Raw genomic sequence first — 15,160 nt, 5'->3', positions numbered from 1 at the left:
ATAGGAAAGGGTTATGAGAGAAACACTCTGAACTCGCTGTATTGGTATTCTACACTGTCCCTTTGTGGTGATTCAGCCACCCTTAAAATAACCTTTAAATGTTTCCAGGAGTGCTATCAAAACTGGTAAACAACACGTGTGTGCATGGAGGTAGCTTACCTCTGCTACTTGAAGAAGATGACCTTGATGATGAGCGTGATGAGGAGGAAGATGTGGACGTAGCACTGGAAGACGATGTGGATGAAACGGATGATGATCTGCTTCTACTGCGTTTTCGTTTCCTTTTTTCTTTTCCTGAGGGTAACACAAAGCAACAGTGATAAGCCTGCTGAACAACTATGGTCTACAAAAATGACACTTCACAGAACTTAAGCACAACGAACCCCTTTTTTGAGGAAGCTTAGGGGTTTTTCTCCTCTTTTCCAGCATCCCACAGCTTATTACCATTAGCAAGTGCCAACGCTCAACATCAGTGTCAAACATGGTAACTGACATAAAGGAGAATACATCCAACGCCACAGCCACTGAAACTGATTAGCAATGCCTACCTCGGCCTTTCAGATCTTCTTGTGAAGTTGCGCAGAGCTTCCTACTTTTTTCATCCTTCACGTTATCCATATCTAGAGAGAGACAACAGTACATTCAACATAATTTCCAAAATACTTTGGGAGAAAACAAAAAAAAATAGTGCAGAGAGAGAGGAAAACGGCAAGAGCGCAGCCCCACCGCCGCTCCTATCAAACCGCATCGCGCCGTGGTGAGGTGCACGTTTAGACGCTCATCCTCTTGCACCCGGAATCTGAGGCCAAACCCCTCTTTTCCTGTCATCTCCGAGGAACGCGCCGCTAGTGCGGGCGCATGGGGTGGCTTTGCCGCAGCGGCCGCACCGCAGCCCGTCGGCGGGTGACAGGGTCCCGCCTGGCGCGGCCTGTAGCGTCCGGGAGGGCCCCGACCTGCCCTACACCCCCGCACCGGCACTCGCCCACCCGTTCGCCACCCTACACCAGCCCTGCCGGCAGCCCGCGGCCCGGGCGGGGCTCCCCCGCCGGGCCGGGCCGGGCCGAGCCGCTGGCCGGCACACGGGCACGGACAGGCCGCACCGCCATTTCCTAAGGGAAGACCGGCTCCTACTCTGCTCCCCGCGGCCGGCCCCGGCGCAGCGGCTCGCAGGACCCCCCTCTCTGCCCGACCCACCCTGGGAGCGGGACGGTTGCTCCCGCTCCGACCGGCGACCGCCCTTACCGAGGGGCGGCCCGGGCCCCGCCGCTGCCGGGCTGCCGACCCGGAAGTGGTAGCCGCTTCCTGCCCGGGGAGCCGGCGGCGGAGGGCGGGCGGATGAGCGGCCTGCAACCTGCCCTCCGCCGGCACCTCGCCTCGGGGCAGGGGGCTGCCAGGGCCTCGGCCTTCCCCACGCTCAGGTGGGCGCCGGGCAGAGCTTGAGGCCAGAGGGGCCCTACCAGCCCCTCGCCCGCCACCTCAAGGGCCCGCGGACGGCGGGGCCAGGCACCTCCTGCGAGGGAGGGAAGACACCTGGACTCCTGCCGTACCCCGAGCTCAAACGGGTGTTTTGAAGCTCCTGCTGAACCTGGCCCGCAACTGAAGCAGAAGTTGGTTATTCCATGTACCCTCTCAGAAAATCCACGGCTCCTGCCACCAGGCGTCCTCCCTTTCTCGCCACGCAGCCCAGCCTGCAGTTCAGCTCTGCCATTAGCCCTAATGGGCTGCAGCCCAGTGCATGGGCTTCCCACAGCTCCCAAGGAGCAGCCCTGGGCAAGCCATGTCCAGCTGTGGCTCTGGCAATGGAGAGCCCCCTCCAGCCCAAGCACCTCCCGCCATCTTCTTGCTGCACACCAGTATGCAGGCACGGCCTTTCTGCATGTCTTCATCTCCAAAAATGCAGATGCGAGTCAAGCAAAGCTGGCTGTACATCAGTTAAGGGAGCTGGAGTCCTGTCCTGGGACCTCGTTTCCCACTCCCTCTCACAGCGTGGAGGCTGCTCTCAGGCTGCCCGCAGCAGCACGGTGCTAAGGCTGCCCATCTCGTCCTCCCGACGCATGGGAGTTACAGAGCTGGGACACCCCGTGGCACTTTGGGTGTTTGAGCTCTCACAAAACGTCCTGGTTTGAGGTAAAACATTACCAATTTTTTTTCCAGTAATTTTACTTTTCAGCTAAGCCTCTTCTAAACTCTCTGAATGGGAGTCAGATGCTAATGTTTTCCCAGGATGATTTCCAACACTTTGGGCTTAACCCTGCCAAATTTTCCATTCCCATTTTTAGAATGCCATGTTCTCAAGCATGAAGTAACCATGGCATACTGAAACAATTCCTCTGTTACTGGCCTGAACTGAAACAAATCCAACCTCAGCTGAACCCAAACCTGCTCGAAACAGAAATAATGTCCCGTTTTGATTCTGATGGATCCTCAGACCTCATGGATCTTCGTCTGATCTAGCTTAGCTTAGAATTTACTGAACTTCTACGTGCAGCTGCTTTACGATACTCAAGAATAAACCAAAATATCTGTGAAGCACATTGATTCTTAATCTAAAGCAGTGTAAGGGTTTGGTTTTTCTGACTGTAAAACAAGCATCCTGTACCCCACATCCTTCTAAAAAGTCTGCTTAAATCCAGCCAAAAGGAATATATGCCACACTCACACCAGAAGGATGGTAAAATTATTTATTCTTACATTAATTTACATACACAGTGAATGACATTTGGCTAGAAAAATGCCTGTGTCATAGTAAGAGATATTCAAACAACTACAAACTGTCAATAAATACATTAAAAACATACTGTATGCTGATGTAGAAATACCCTATGCTCTTTTGGTTACTTACCCAGTACAGTATTATTGAAAAGTTTTTTGGTGGTTTTCATGCAACATCAAAATTCTTTTTGACAATTCATGCTATACAACATCTTTTTCTTTATTAGGAATGGGATGAAATTTAAAATCCTGTTTACAAGTAATAAAAATTGCTGAAAACTTCAACATAAACCTCTCAATTGTTGTATTAAAAAGAACCAATTTAAAGAAGGTTGCCTTAAAAAAAAATATTTTTTCAACTAATTTTTTATAAAACAGGCAGTATTTCAAAAGGGATGTTTCCATCCCCCATAATGAATCATTTGTGCTTCGAAATTTTAAAAGGAATATTCGTGGCAAAAAAATAAATCCAACTGGTAGGTAGACGAGAGATTGCAGTACAGACTGGCTGAAACTGAACATGCTTTCAACATCTGTCCAGGAACACACGAAACACTTATCCACGTCACTACGCCATCACCTACTATAACGATTAGAAATGGAGTTTTAATAATACTTAGCTCTTTTCATGCTCAAAATTCTTCACAAACATTTACACAGTCCTAACGCTTCTGCAAGTATTATTATCCCCATGGGGTGGTGGAGGTGGAGAGGGCTGGGAATTTGCCAGGATACAGACCACATCCTTTCCCTCTTGCCTCCCTTGATTCTCTTAGTTCTTTCTGTATTTTCCACTCAACGTACTGGGAGTCCCAGGAAACATGGGTGGTACGTTTCTGTCAGTTATTAGTGGTTATTATGCAAGTTGTGCCACTTTGAAAGTTACATGACAAATTTTAAAGTAATAATTGACACAAAGTCCACATCCGAGGCTTGGGACATCCCAAAATGCCACATCATTGTCAAACCAAGCTTGCTCTTCCTGTAACGAAGTGTTAGGGACACGAGGCCTAATTCTCTCTGCTGTACAGCCAAATTGACTCTTAAAGTTAGTCATGGCTGTGTAAAAGAATAAAATCTGGCCCTCACGATCTGTCCCTGAGAACACGGAAAGCCCCTACAGTGGCCCAGTACATCCTGACATAATACAACAAAAAGGACATCTAGATCAAAACGAAGGTTTCGGATGTAGCTAACTCACCATAGGGTACAGATAACAAAGGTCCCTTCCCTCCCGCCCCTGAATTTGAAAATATTTGTGTCTGAATTACGTCCTAGAAACTGTGTGGCAAAGTAAATGCCTAGCAACGAGATTGCAGATACAAAATGTGGTATTCTGCCTTCATCTTAGTATCAATCCTCACATCGTATTGTTTCAGTTCATATCAACATTCCGCACAGAAAGGGCATTTTTGGATTTTGTCACATTTGCCCTCTTGAATTTTCTACCTTATACCTTGCAGTCTGTGCCCTGTTTTGATTTTCATCCTGCCTAATTTACTCTTACTCTAAACCCGGCTTGGTTTCTTGCTGCCTCTTGGCCAGCTGCGGGTTTGCCCTGCCAGTGGACTGCAGGAGCAACGGGCAACGTTGCGGTGTTTCACTACCTGATCTGTGAGAGATGAGAGACACAAAATTCTGTCACTTGTAATAACAAAATGACCGAGTGTGCAAAATTACATCCCTCTTACAGGCACCCAAAAGGCTTTAAAAAGGCACATGTGTTCTTTGTCACTTGTTCCTCAGTGCCTGATCTTGGTGGTTTTAGTGCGTCTCCAACAAACCCCGTACAATGCACACGTTCCCTTGCAGTATGGAAGGAACTTGGAATAAAAATTAAGATCTTCAGATGTAGTTCATAGTCAGCAGTTGTTACACAGCAGCTGCCTCACCCTTTTACAAGGACCAGAGCTGCGCCACCTGGGAGAACTGCGTTCTTACAGCAACCTCACTCCCTAATCCATTTTCCCAAACATCCAGATTTCTAGCAGAGGGGAACAGTGCATGTTACATGGGCTTTTTCCCGAGCGGATATTCAAAGCTCTTCCTGCCTTCTGTAGAGCTGATAGGCCAGAAAACATCTCTTTTGTGCAGATGTGGGAGCAAAAGTACAGGAATTTTGCCCCTCTTCTTCCAGCAGCGCAGCCAAGAGCCGGCAGGCTGGCTGGGTACCCTGCTTCTGGCTGTGTCCTGAGAGGTGAGAAGCACCTGCAGCTTCTTTTGACTTCAGATGGGGACTGTGGATGTTTATCACCAGTGGAAATCAGTCCCAAGGCACTAGGCAGGAACGGAAAGGACGTAACAAAGCTATTGTGACTTGGGGGTACCCTGTACAGCTGAAATACCAGGCTAGAAAAGTAAGAGGCACTGTCATTTTCCTCTGGGTTTTCTGGAAAAAACAATTAAACATTAAAAAAAGATGCAAGATCCCTGCCTAACTGAAGCCATTCTTCCCACTTTAAAAATCCAGGAGACGGAGGGATCAAGATACATTGATTAAAATGTGCTAAGGTTGAAATGTTTCCATTTCAGACAGGTGAAATGCACTCGCACGCTTGGGCATGGCTTCAGTTCTGTGTGAGGGAGGGGAGCCCACAGGCCTGCTTGGGCTCCGGGGGGGCTTACTGGAGGAGTCTCATCACCAAATGCCAGTCCAACGATGGGAGCCAAGCATTCCCCCCAGCCTGGACTGAGCCAAGTCTGGATCGAATGCACGTTCGCATCAAATTGGACTTCTAGCTGCCTTAAAAACGCAGTCTTGGAAAAAAGGTTAAAAAAGGGAAGGCTGATGCTTTGGCAATTCATTGTCTGTTATGCTGTCCAAAAGCCTCGAGACATTATCAGTAGTAGCTTGACTAATGGCAATTTACTATTGCATGGCTGGTAGTCACCAAGAAAGCATTTCTTAATGGTTAAAGCAGTCCCATTGATAGGTTACGTTTTTCACAATTCCTCCAGATCTGTTAAATCCACAACCACTTTCAAAAACAGAGTGTCATCTCTGATGTAAGTGTTCTTTGTGTTCTCTAGGACCGTGTGCGGCACAAAGCGTGGACATCCAGAGGCAATATTCATTTCTCCGTCCGGCCTTTTGAAACTGCTGCTATTGGGGTCAGCTCTAAAGACTTCCACGATGTGATTTTTTTTCCCACTTTGGTCCAAAAGCATAAGTGTAACTTTTTGCTTGAAAGGCCACAGTAGCAGCGAGTCAAACTCCCCCCTCATCACTACAAAGTAGAGAGAGACGTGTGTTCCCTTTCCTGAGCCGTCCCCGTTCAGGTAGGCTCTTGCACATAACCTGTACCCACAGCGGCTGGTGTAAAAAGGCTGGCTGAATATGGAGAGGACACGGCCTTCCACTGCCTCTTTTTTCTTCATCTTGTAGTCTGTGATTTTCCAGATTAACTTCCCATTGTAGCACGTGCCTTCCAAAAGCTTAAATCGTTCTTCGTTTTTATTGAGCTGCGCTTTGTGAATATTGATCTGGAGATCGTGTTTGCTGGACTGACCTTCCAAAACAACTGGAAGAAAAAAAAAAAGCAGACACACACACTTGGTAAAACAAAACTGTCAGAGCTTTGGACATGAAGAGCAACCAGACTCGAACTGGCAACACTGAGCTACTCAAGTCCGAGTACAGGCCATTAACTAGTGTTACTACACTTGTTAACTTTTTTTTTTTTATTGTAATTGCAGCTTGTAGTTTAACAAGGAAAACTGGTAACTACAAACCAGATTAATGCCCGATGATGGATAGTACCACTGCCTCCATCGCAGTGCACCAGCCTGACAAAGGCCCACTCTCTGGACCTGCAGTGCCACAGGAATCCTGGAGACATTGCGGAGTAGGGGAAGGCTGGAGGATGCAGCACACACCGCCGTGGCTTGGTCTTAGAAAGCAAGAAGAAAGCCCTTCCTGGCTAATAGCTGCAACTCACTGACTATAGGACCAGAGGCTCTACTTAGCCCCTAGTGAATCAGCAAAACTCCCACACCCCTGCAGAAAAGAAACGAAAAGCCCCAACCCACCCAAGCGCTGATCGTATGTCTCCATCAGGGCAATCTTCTGTTTTACATTTTCGATTGTGTCAAACAGGGGTCGCAAGTCTAATTTGCTTTGCTGCTGGTTTGCCATCTGTATTAGCTGTTTCACTTGTGATTCCAGGCGTGCAGACTTATCCAGATGACTGGCCAGAGCCTTCCCAGTTCATGCCATTGGAAGAGGGTACACACCGAGACAAAAGACATTCATAAAATCAGCCATTTCATTTGAAATAAGATAAAGAAGACTTTAGCATGTCAGCAATATCAACTATATGGTGCATTCAAAAGTACTCCACTGGCTTAGGAACATACCCAAATGCTCCTTCACAATTAATTCAGCATTTAGTGACTGAGAAGTCGTCCCTTACTCAGATCCATTCGTACTGCATCGCTTCACTCAACTGATTATTCAGATTTACACCTGCATATTTGCCATGGGGATATGGCCAAGAGGATTTATACAGTGCTTTTTGCCCAGATCAGATACCCAAACTTCTTTATTGGTTAAAATAAAAAGACAATACTGTATTGTGAAAAACCAAGAAGGGCTTGTGAAGTGTCTGGGAGACAGTATTTTTTTATTGCCTTGCTATTAATAACAACTATTACTGGACAAACACATTTAAGGATACAAGAAAGCAATTGGCCAAAAAAGATAAAATTAATGTCTCACCTGTGTGCTTACCATCAAGTTGCTATTTTTACCAAACAGTTGTGTAAACTGTCTGAATTCTTTCTCACACTTTTTAATGGCCTCTGCTAGCTGCTGGATTTTAATCTCCTTACATTCCAGGCTCTTACACAGGTCAGATATCTACAGATGGAAAAAAACAGAGTAAAGACACTAAGGCACACCAAAATATACAATGATCAAATTAAAACATATGTGACTATATAGGAGACAGTGGTAAAGTTTACAATGCAAAGCCTTTAACTTAGCTAGATATAGCACCACTTAATTCACAATTTGTGGATAAGCACCAGCAAGAGTGGAACATAAGGTAATCATATTCTTTAATAGATCTGTGTGGCAACGTGTAAAAAGACTCATATCTCTCATCCCCACCGTGAAGATCCACTCGGAGGATAATACATACTTAAGTTCACACATGTTCATGTGTTTCTGTGTGTATGTATATACTACTACATTCTTCCCCTATACTAGGATCTAACCAGTAAAAGAGATGAGTCAGTGAGTAGTACTAACTCCAAAACCGAACTGTGGGACTTCGGGGCACTTATTTTTAGCATAAACAAGCAGAAGAGTAAGTCAATCATCAGTCTGGATGGATTCACCTCAGCAGCATTGGGCACACACCCAGTGTCACCTGCTGGGAGCTGCAGAAGCCATCACGAGTGGAAAAGTGCTTGCAACTGGCTCTGTACTACTACGTGCTGCCTCTACAGAGGGGGTGACTTGGGCGTGTAAAGTCTCCTTTCTGGAGCAGTCTGAGCAGCCACTGAAACATTAAAATGCTTTGTCTCCAAACCTTGTATCCACAGTAACCAGAGACCAAAAGCAAATGAGGTGAGCGATGGCAACAAACCTCCCACCATGCTTGGTGGAGACTATACGTGCCTGAGCATAGAGAGGTTTCCATCTAATTGACTGACTTTGCTAGAAGAGCTTATTCTGACTTTCAAGTGCAAAGATGATAAAAACAGTCTTTTAAAATGTAGCTGAGCTAAACCAGGCAACAAATGCAGAATCTCGTATCATCCTCCAACCAGCCAAGCACCGCTGAAGAGTGCTCGTTAAATATGACTTAGACTTACCTGTTCTTCCAGCCGGGAGTTCTTGTCTAAAATCTGCAGCATGTGTTCCCTCAAGGCGCCGTTTTCATGTTCGGCAAGTTTCCCTCTTTTAATCTTAGTGAGGCAGAGGGGGAAGTGAAAGAATAAAATAATAAGATACGCAGATTTTTGAAGCTGTTAGTAAAAAATTTATTGATTTTTTTTAAAAGACATTTAAAATGTCTTTTCTGTGCTTTGAAAGTGAGGGAATGGAAGTCCTGATTCTCTCATACAGCATCTTAGCCAATACTAGAAATGGTTGTGAAAGAACAAAAAAAGTGTCTTTTTTTTTTATTATTATTATTAATTACTTTGGTTTGGGAGACAAATTCCAGTCCCAGTACAGACAAAGGTCTATAAAACGATACCTTTACAAGACAGCCGTACTGCTTATATGGGCAGTCCACTTCTGCCTCAGGACACACAGCGTGGTGCTTCTCAATCTGCAGGTAGTAACAAAGAAACTTGCAATGAAATGAACATTAAGTAACTTGCCACACGAATAAAATCTCAGTGCCTGCATAAAAGGTGAATAAAAGCCAATGTCAAGACACCACCAATCACATAAATAGGAAAATGAGTATTCAGAGTCAATAAGCAAGCCAGATGTTTTTCCATACTGCAAAATGCCAAGGGTTTGCAGTGACCCTCACTTGTAAGATGGGCCGTATATCCCTTTTGGGACCAAAGAAAATACTTAGAGCAATGAAGTTTTATTGGCACAGACCAATGTGGTCTACAACATAACTTTCAGTTTTCATAAATGTCTGCGACCTGCTGAATGACAGTATATGAAAAAAATAATAGTACCTCCTTTTTCAGAATTATTTGTGAACAGTTTTGTAGACAAGGCACAGGATAATCAGGGCAGTCATTTTTCTCATGATTCTGGAGGGAAAAAAAAAAACCAAACCAAAACAAGGCAATGGTTTGTATTTTTGCAAAGTAGTATACAAAGAGGAAGATATGCAAAAAGTAATCCCAAACATACACGTGCAAGCCCCATATCACATTGTTGTTCATAAGTGAGCAACAGTAATTGGTATTACTTAAAGCACATTTATTATACTTTCTCCTTCAGCTACTCAGCCAAATTGTTTCAGGAGTTGTTATGCCCATTGCAATGCTGGAAACTTTTCACTCAGCAACATTAAGAGGAAACACGTGCTATGGATTCAGAGGGAATGTTTTATAATCTTACCTTTATGTTAATTAACAGCACGTATTTATTACAGTACTGACACATTTCTTCTCGAAATTTACAGTGTCGGCTCAAATGCTCTTTCAAGTCTTTCCGAAGAATTTGATCACAACATCCATCATTAGTGCACTGCACATTTTCAAACAAACACTGCTGAAGATGCTCCTGCAACACGCAAAAGCAAATTAAACCTTAAAGTATTTCATCGCATCTCCAGTTGCCCAACAGACCCACAGAAACATTCAGCAGTTAGGTAAAAAACAAAACTCCATACACTCTTTCCTCTGTAAACCTTCTCCTTTTCCAATCTCAAAACTATAGCGAATGTGAAAATTTGGAGAGTCCTTTGTATGACTTCCACTTTTCAATCAATTGACATCCCAAAAAAAGGGCCAAATGACCAGTATGGCTTGGCGAGACTTCTTGAATCAACCATCACTTGGTGCCTAAGCAAAGAGAAGGTATGTATAGACACTATGGATATACTAAAGCTACATAAAGCAAATGGTTCTTATTAAACAAATAACCTAAGGCAAAGCTGGAACAACCTTACAGCCATAATATTCTTGAACTTGTTACCTACAGTGTATAGCAAAGTCATAATCTATGTACTAAACCACATTGCTACAATAACTCTGAAGTTTGAAGACAATCGTTGGAATTTGGCTTATAATAAATACACAGAGTTTGCATGAAAATCAAAGGCTTCAAAATTTGATCAAGCAAACTAACCTGATATCGTCCCAGAATGATTTTTGAATTGCAGTCAGGAATGTTTTTGCAGAACACATGCAAGTTGAGAACTTCTCTTTTACAGCAGTTGTCTTTGAATACCTGTAAAGGAAGCAAACCAGCCCTCATATGCAGTCACATAGGATGTAATAATATAAAAAAGCAAAACACCACAACAAATCTTTTAAGCACACAAGTGTAGACTCCATAATTATGAGTATGGTTCTTGATAATTCATATTGAAAATTTATACTAAAAATATAAATTAAAACATATATGAATTTTACAATAAACATAGGGTTTCCCCCCCATATGATTATTCCACAGATGCTGATGCATCCCACAGCCAGCAGGATTAGTAGCTCAGGAGCTACAAAACTGCTGCCAGAGCCTGCCTGGATCTGGAAGGAAGCAGCTGGAGCTAACAGGCCCCAAAGGCCAAACCAGCTCTGTGCATGCAGCTCCGACGCTCAAGCACACAGTACGCCTTTGGGATGGAGACGATGCTGAGACACCCCTTCTATAGACTCTGAGAAACAGGAACATTCCCAGTCATGTATGCAGAAACAAATTAAGCCCCCAGAGCAAACTTTCATCCTTATTTAGAGATCTTCCTATAATGGGCGTCATAAAGCTGCTCACTGTTGCACTACTGCCGTCAAAATTTACACAAAGTAGAAGACAGTGAATGAAAAACAAAAGTCACGTGGACAGCCTGATTACAATTTCCATTTCCTATAGGAGCAGGAGAGAGAGGAAGGAGACATTTGATTTCACTAGAAAATTCATTCTGGCAGGACCAAGTATGTAGCATATTTATATGCCAAGACTTGAAAGTAATGATAAATGAATCTATTACCAAAAAAAAAAAATCAGTTTGCAAAATAGGAACCGTGAACATATCTTTTCCTCTAAAAAGTTATCCAAAAGTAAATTAAGTCTGCAGGGTTAATGAGATACAATGGAAATAGTTAAGGCAGCAAATTATAACCAAGTCAAAACAAAGACAATCAAATAAACAAGATTCCCCAGCAAGATGGGCCATTAAAAAGACAAGTCAATAAACTCTCCACTAAAAAAGACATCTGATGACTAGGGAAGATTTAAAACTTCATGAAACTCTTTGACAGTTTACTGGAAATATAAAGACTAAAATGAAATAAGTTCAGAAAATGAAGTATAAAATAAAGCTTTAGGTATACACCCATACTTCCTTTCTGGGAGAGCACCACTGAATACACTGCTTCCCTTAAACTGCTCTTCCCCTGAGGACTAACAGACTACGAGCTTCCTTGTTCTCAGCTCTCTTGCTTTTTCCAAGCAGATGTTGGCTGCTGAAGCAACTGCAACTATAGCCACTTACCTCGTGCATTTTTATTGTTTCTTTGTCGACAGGACAGGTGGGTACTGCGCTCAACTCTCTAGATCAAAAGAAGAGTCATGTTAACCCACAGAAAACTTCATTTATTTTACAAAATTGGGCTACGCTAGAATCTGACTCTGGCAGAAGTCGGGACTAGATACCATAAAAACCAAAAAAAGTTCTACGAAAACACTTTCATCTGGCAGCTACACACCCAAATTCTGCCTACAGCTCTAAGAGGATATTAAGCTGCGACAGTGAATATGTAACAGAAAGCAGAGTTTGTCCTACTAGTGTTAATAAGATGTTTTTTAATTAAGAGGACTTTGTCATTCTCTGGCCATCTCCTGCTCACAAATGTCATATCTGAAAAAATCCCATCGTGTGCACTAAACCCAGCCTTTGCCTAGCACAAGCAGCGCACTCCTTGCTACGCCAGTAAAAAAAGAGCTCGCGGCTCCTGTCTTAAAAGGACGATAAAGGACAATAAAATACTTATTGAGGCAGTGCAAAAGGGAGGCAACTCGGAGAGAGAAAGCGGCAAACACAACACATATAAAAACCATGAAAGGTAAATGGCGACATCCATCCACATAATCAGGCTCCCCTGCAGCCTCTCTGGGCCAAATCCTGCCCTTGGATACACCAAGCAGTATGTCATGTATCTCCAGACACCTCTGCAAGGTAAACTCATTTGTACCTGCAGGGTAAATCCCACGTGGATGGATGCCAGCAGCCTTGTGATCTGACTGTAGTATCAGGTAAAGCTAGCATCAGTTTTATAACTCCACTAAAATCTAAGAAATTATAGAGAAGCAAGTGCAAACAGCTTAATCTAACCACCAGTGCCGATACCGTGAGACATTAATGCAACAAATCCATCGGAACAGCACAATGTGAGACAAACAGACCAAAATAGCATCTCACGCAGTACTGCTTTAGTTTATATCAACAATGTCTTCACGCTGACTTCCCTGCAGTTACCAAAGTACTCCTCACCAGCAGCGGGTAAGGTCTTTAAAGCACCTTTAAAACACTGAGATCACAGTCACTGAGTTCAATAGAGTCTTTCCATTGACTGCTTTGGCGCTTTATCAGATCGGTACCAATATTATGGCACTCACTGCTGATTCACAGAAGGTGTTGACTTCTTTTTAGGAAGGGGAGGAGGGGGACCTTGCACTGACCTCAAAGAAAGAATGCACTGCTGGCAAAATCGGTGGCCACATCCCGTCTGGTGGGGATTGCGAAGGACGAGGTGGCAGTAGGCGCACTTGTACCGGTCTTCTAAGGTTTCGACAAACTTGTAGTCGGCGTCAGGCTCAAAGTCCAGAGAGATGGCGCTGGCAGAGTTCTGGCGCGTGAAGATGCCCGAGAGACCAGCGGGTTCGTCACAGGCCATGGGAGCTGCACTGGGAACCAGACACAGGGAGAATCCTTTCAAATATTGACCGGCAGTCACACCGCCTCAGCTACCCCCTGCAGAGGCTGCTGCTGGCAGGAGGGGTTTCATTTGCAGCAGGGTGTGATGGATTTTGGAGGGAAATGTGGTGCCAGCTATGGAAGAACAACAAAATGCTCAGAGAGACACAAAATGATGGTTATACAACAAGCACCAAAGCACACTTCTTTGGAAATGAGCTCCACAATCTCAAAATTATTCCCCAGAATAGAGATTTTTATGTTTTTTTAAATTTTCTCACAGCAGCTCTTAGTCTCAAAAAATGATAAGAGTCACAGACACAGTAGGGGAAAGCAGAGGCCAAGTCTTGGCCCTAATGTCCGCCAGGAAAGTCTATACTTGATGTAGAGGCCACCCACAGGACTTCATGAGTTCACTCCACTGGTTCAAGCGAGAGACAGCTTTGTGGTTTATAGCAAGGTGGTTTATATAAATAAAAAAAAAAAAGGCAGCAAGGGGATTTTACCTTCAGTTTAGTTGTTACAGGAGTCAAAGCCTCTTAACTTGACATCTTTCTTTTCCCAGTTGGTCACTCATTTATAGCAGTAAACTCTAATCCTATTTTTTCAAAGTTTATTTCATTACATGCAAGTTCTTGGCTGTATTAATCCTGCCTGAAAGAAACAGGGGGGAGAAAAAAAAAAAAAAAAAAAAAGGAAAAATTACAGTCAGAAGCGTGACATAAGTTTTTCCTCTCAACCTACCAAAGCTCATACACAGCACAGAACACAATCTTAGTTTTCCAATAGGAAAAATCAGCAATATTTGTTTCCAGCTCTAAGTCATAAACCTTGAGATTTACCACCAGTCCCTCAACCTTGCAGTAGTTTTTTTTTGCAAGTAGCTCAAGACCTAGAGCCACTCTGGTTTTCATTTCTTGCGGCTTTGCACTCAGAAGACATTTTTTCCTTACAGGATGTGTACAAAAGCACAATGCAGCTGAGCTCTCAGATCATTTCACGGGGGAAGTGCTCGATTTTATAGCTGTGCTGTGGGACTCTATTTCTCCTCTGTGTGCATCACCTTCCCTGTCAGTCACCCGTGTCACTCTTACTGGCATCAGCACCTCTCCGAGAGCTCTGACTCAGCTCCTGTAAGGTCACCGAGGGTATCTGCTGCTTTGGTAGGGAAGCAGGGCCAACACATCACCACTAATAACCTTACACCGGCATGAATCAGTATGCCAAGTGCTGATATACCGCCCTACATCCCTTCTGCAATGGATTCCTGGCCCACAAAAGCAGGGATTAGGGCTGTGCTACGCAGAGCCCAAGCACTGCCACAGACCTCCCGGCCTTCAGAAAGACACGTGCGTTTTCCTTGCTACTTTAAAATCTCATACTGGGCAAGGAAATCCTGCTGACAGGTAAACTACCCAATTCAAAATCAAGCCAAAGCACTTAACCAGCAAAAGGGTATTTCACAACAAACGCTTACGTGCTACTGTAACTCAGAGCCCTTGTTCATGGTTCTACACGGTATTTACCTGCCCAGCTTGCAAGAGCCTCCCTGCCCTCCACCAGGCTGAATGTCAGACTTGCTTCAGCACAACTGATCATCTAACACCGGTAACCCACAGGAATACGAGCCTGAATCATATCCCCAAGCATAAAGACTTACTATTCCAACTGGAGTTTGCAAATTACCCTGTTCGGTCCTTCTAAATGAACAGCCTTCTGCTTTAAACCAGAGATGCTTGGCCATGTTGCTCCTTTCATTTTTAAACAGCTCACCTTTTCTCCTCTGAAAAGGGGGCTCCTGGTTCTCTGAAGCTTAATCAGGAGCAATTCTATTTTCCTCACATCAACCAGAGACGCTCAAATGCAGCCTGAGGGATTACCAGCCTTGTGCC

The 15,160-nt window shown here is 44.2% G+C and overlaps 1 protein-coding gene across 2 annotated transcripts; it reads right to left on the bottom strand.

The window, feature by feature from the left end:
* Positions 1 to 5,499: 5,499 nt before the first annotated feature.
* On the bottom strand, positions 5,500 to 13,252 carry TRAF5 (TNF receptor associated factor 5). 2 transcript variants are annotated; one of them, XM_074168937.1, is made up of 10 exons: positions 13,034 to 13,252; positions 11,847 to 11,904; positions 10,484 to 10,585; positions 9,752 to 9,916; positions 9,361 to 9,438; positions 8,919 to 8,993; positions 8,533 to 8,625; positions 7,430 to 7,570; positions 6,742 to 6,910; positions 5,500 to 6,233 (listed from the first exon to the last, which is right to left on the bottom strand). In XM_074168937.1, the coding sequence occupies exons 1-10, from the start codon at positions 13,246 to 13,248 to the stop codon at positions 5,656 to 5,658; spliced, it is 1,674 nt and encodes a 557-aa protein (XP_074025038.1). In that variant the 5' UTR covers positions 13,249 to 13,252; the 3' UTR covers positions 5,500 to 5,655. The 2 variants fall into 2 exon arrangements, with proteins under 2 accessions (XP_074025038.1, XP_074025039.1); XM_074168938.1 differs by having other exon boundaries at positions 11,847 to 11,900; positions 13,030 to 13,248.
* Between the last annotated feature and the right edge of the window lie 1,908 nt (positions 13,253 to 15,160).

This window comes from Numenius arquata, chromosome 2, assembly GCF_964106895.1.
Source record: "Numenius arquata chromosome 2, bNumArq3.hap1.1, whole genome shotgun sequence".
NCBI lineage: Eukaryota > Metazoa > Chordata > Aves > Charadriiformes > Scolopacidae > Numenius > Numenius arquata.
Note: the sequence above shows the minus strand (reverse complement) of the source record. Positions and strands in the feature narration are given on the sequence as shown.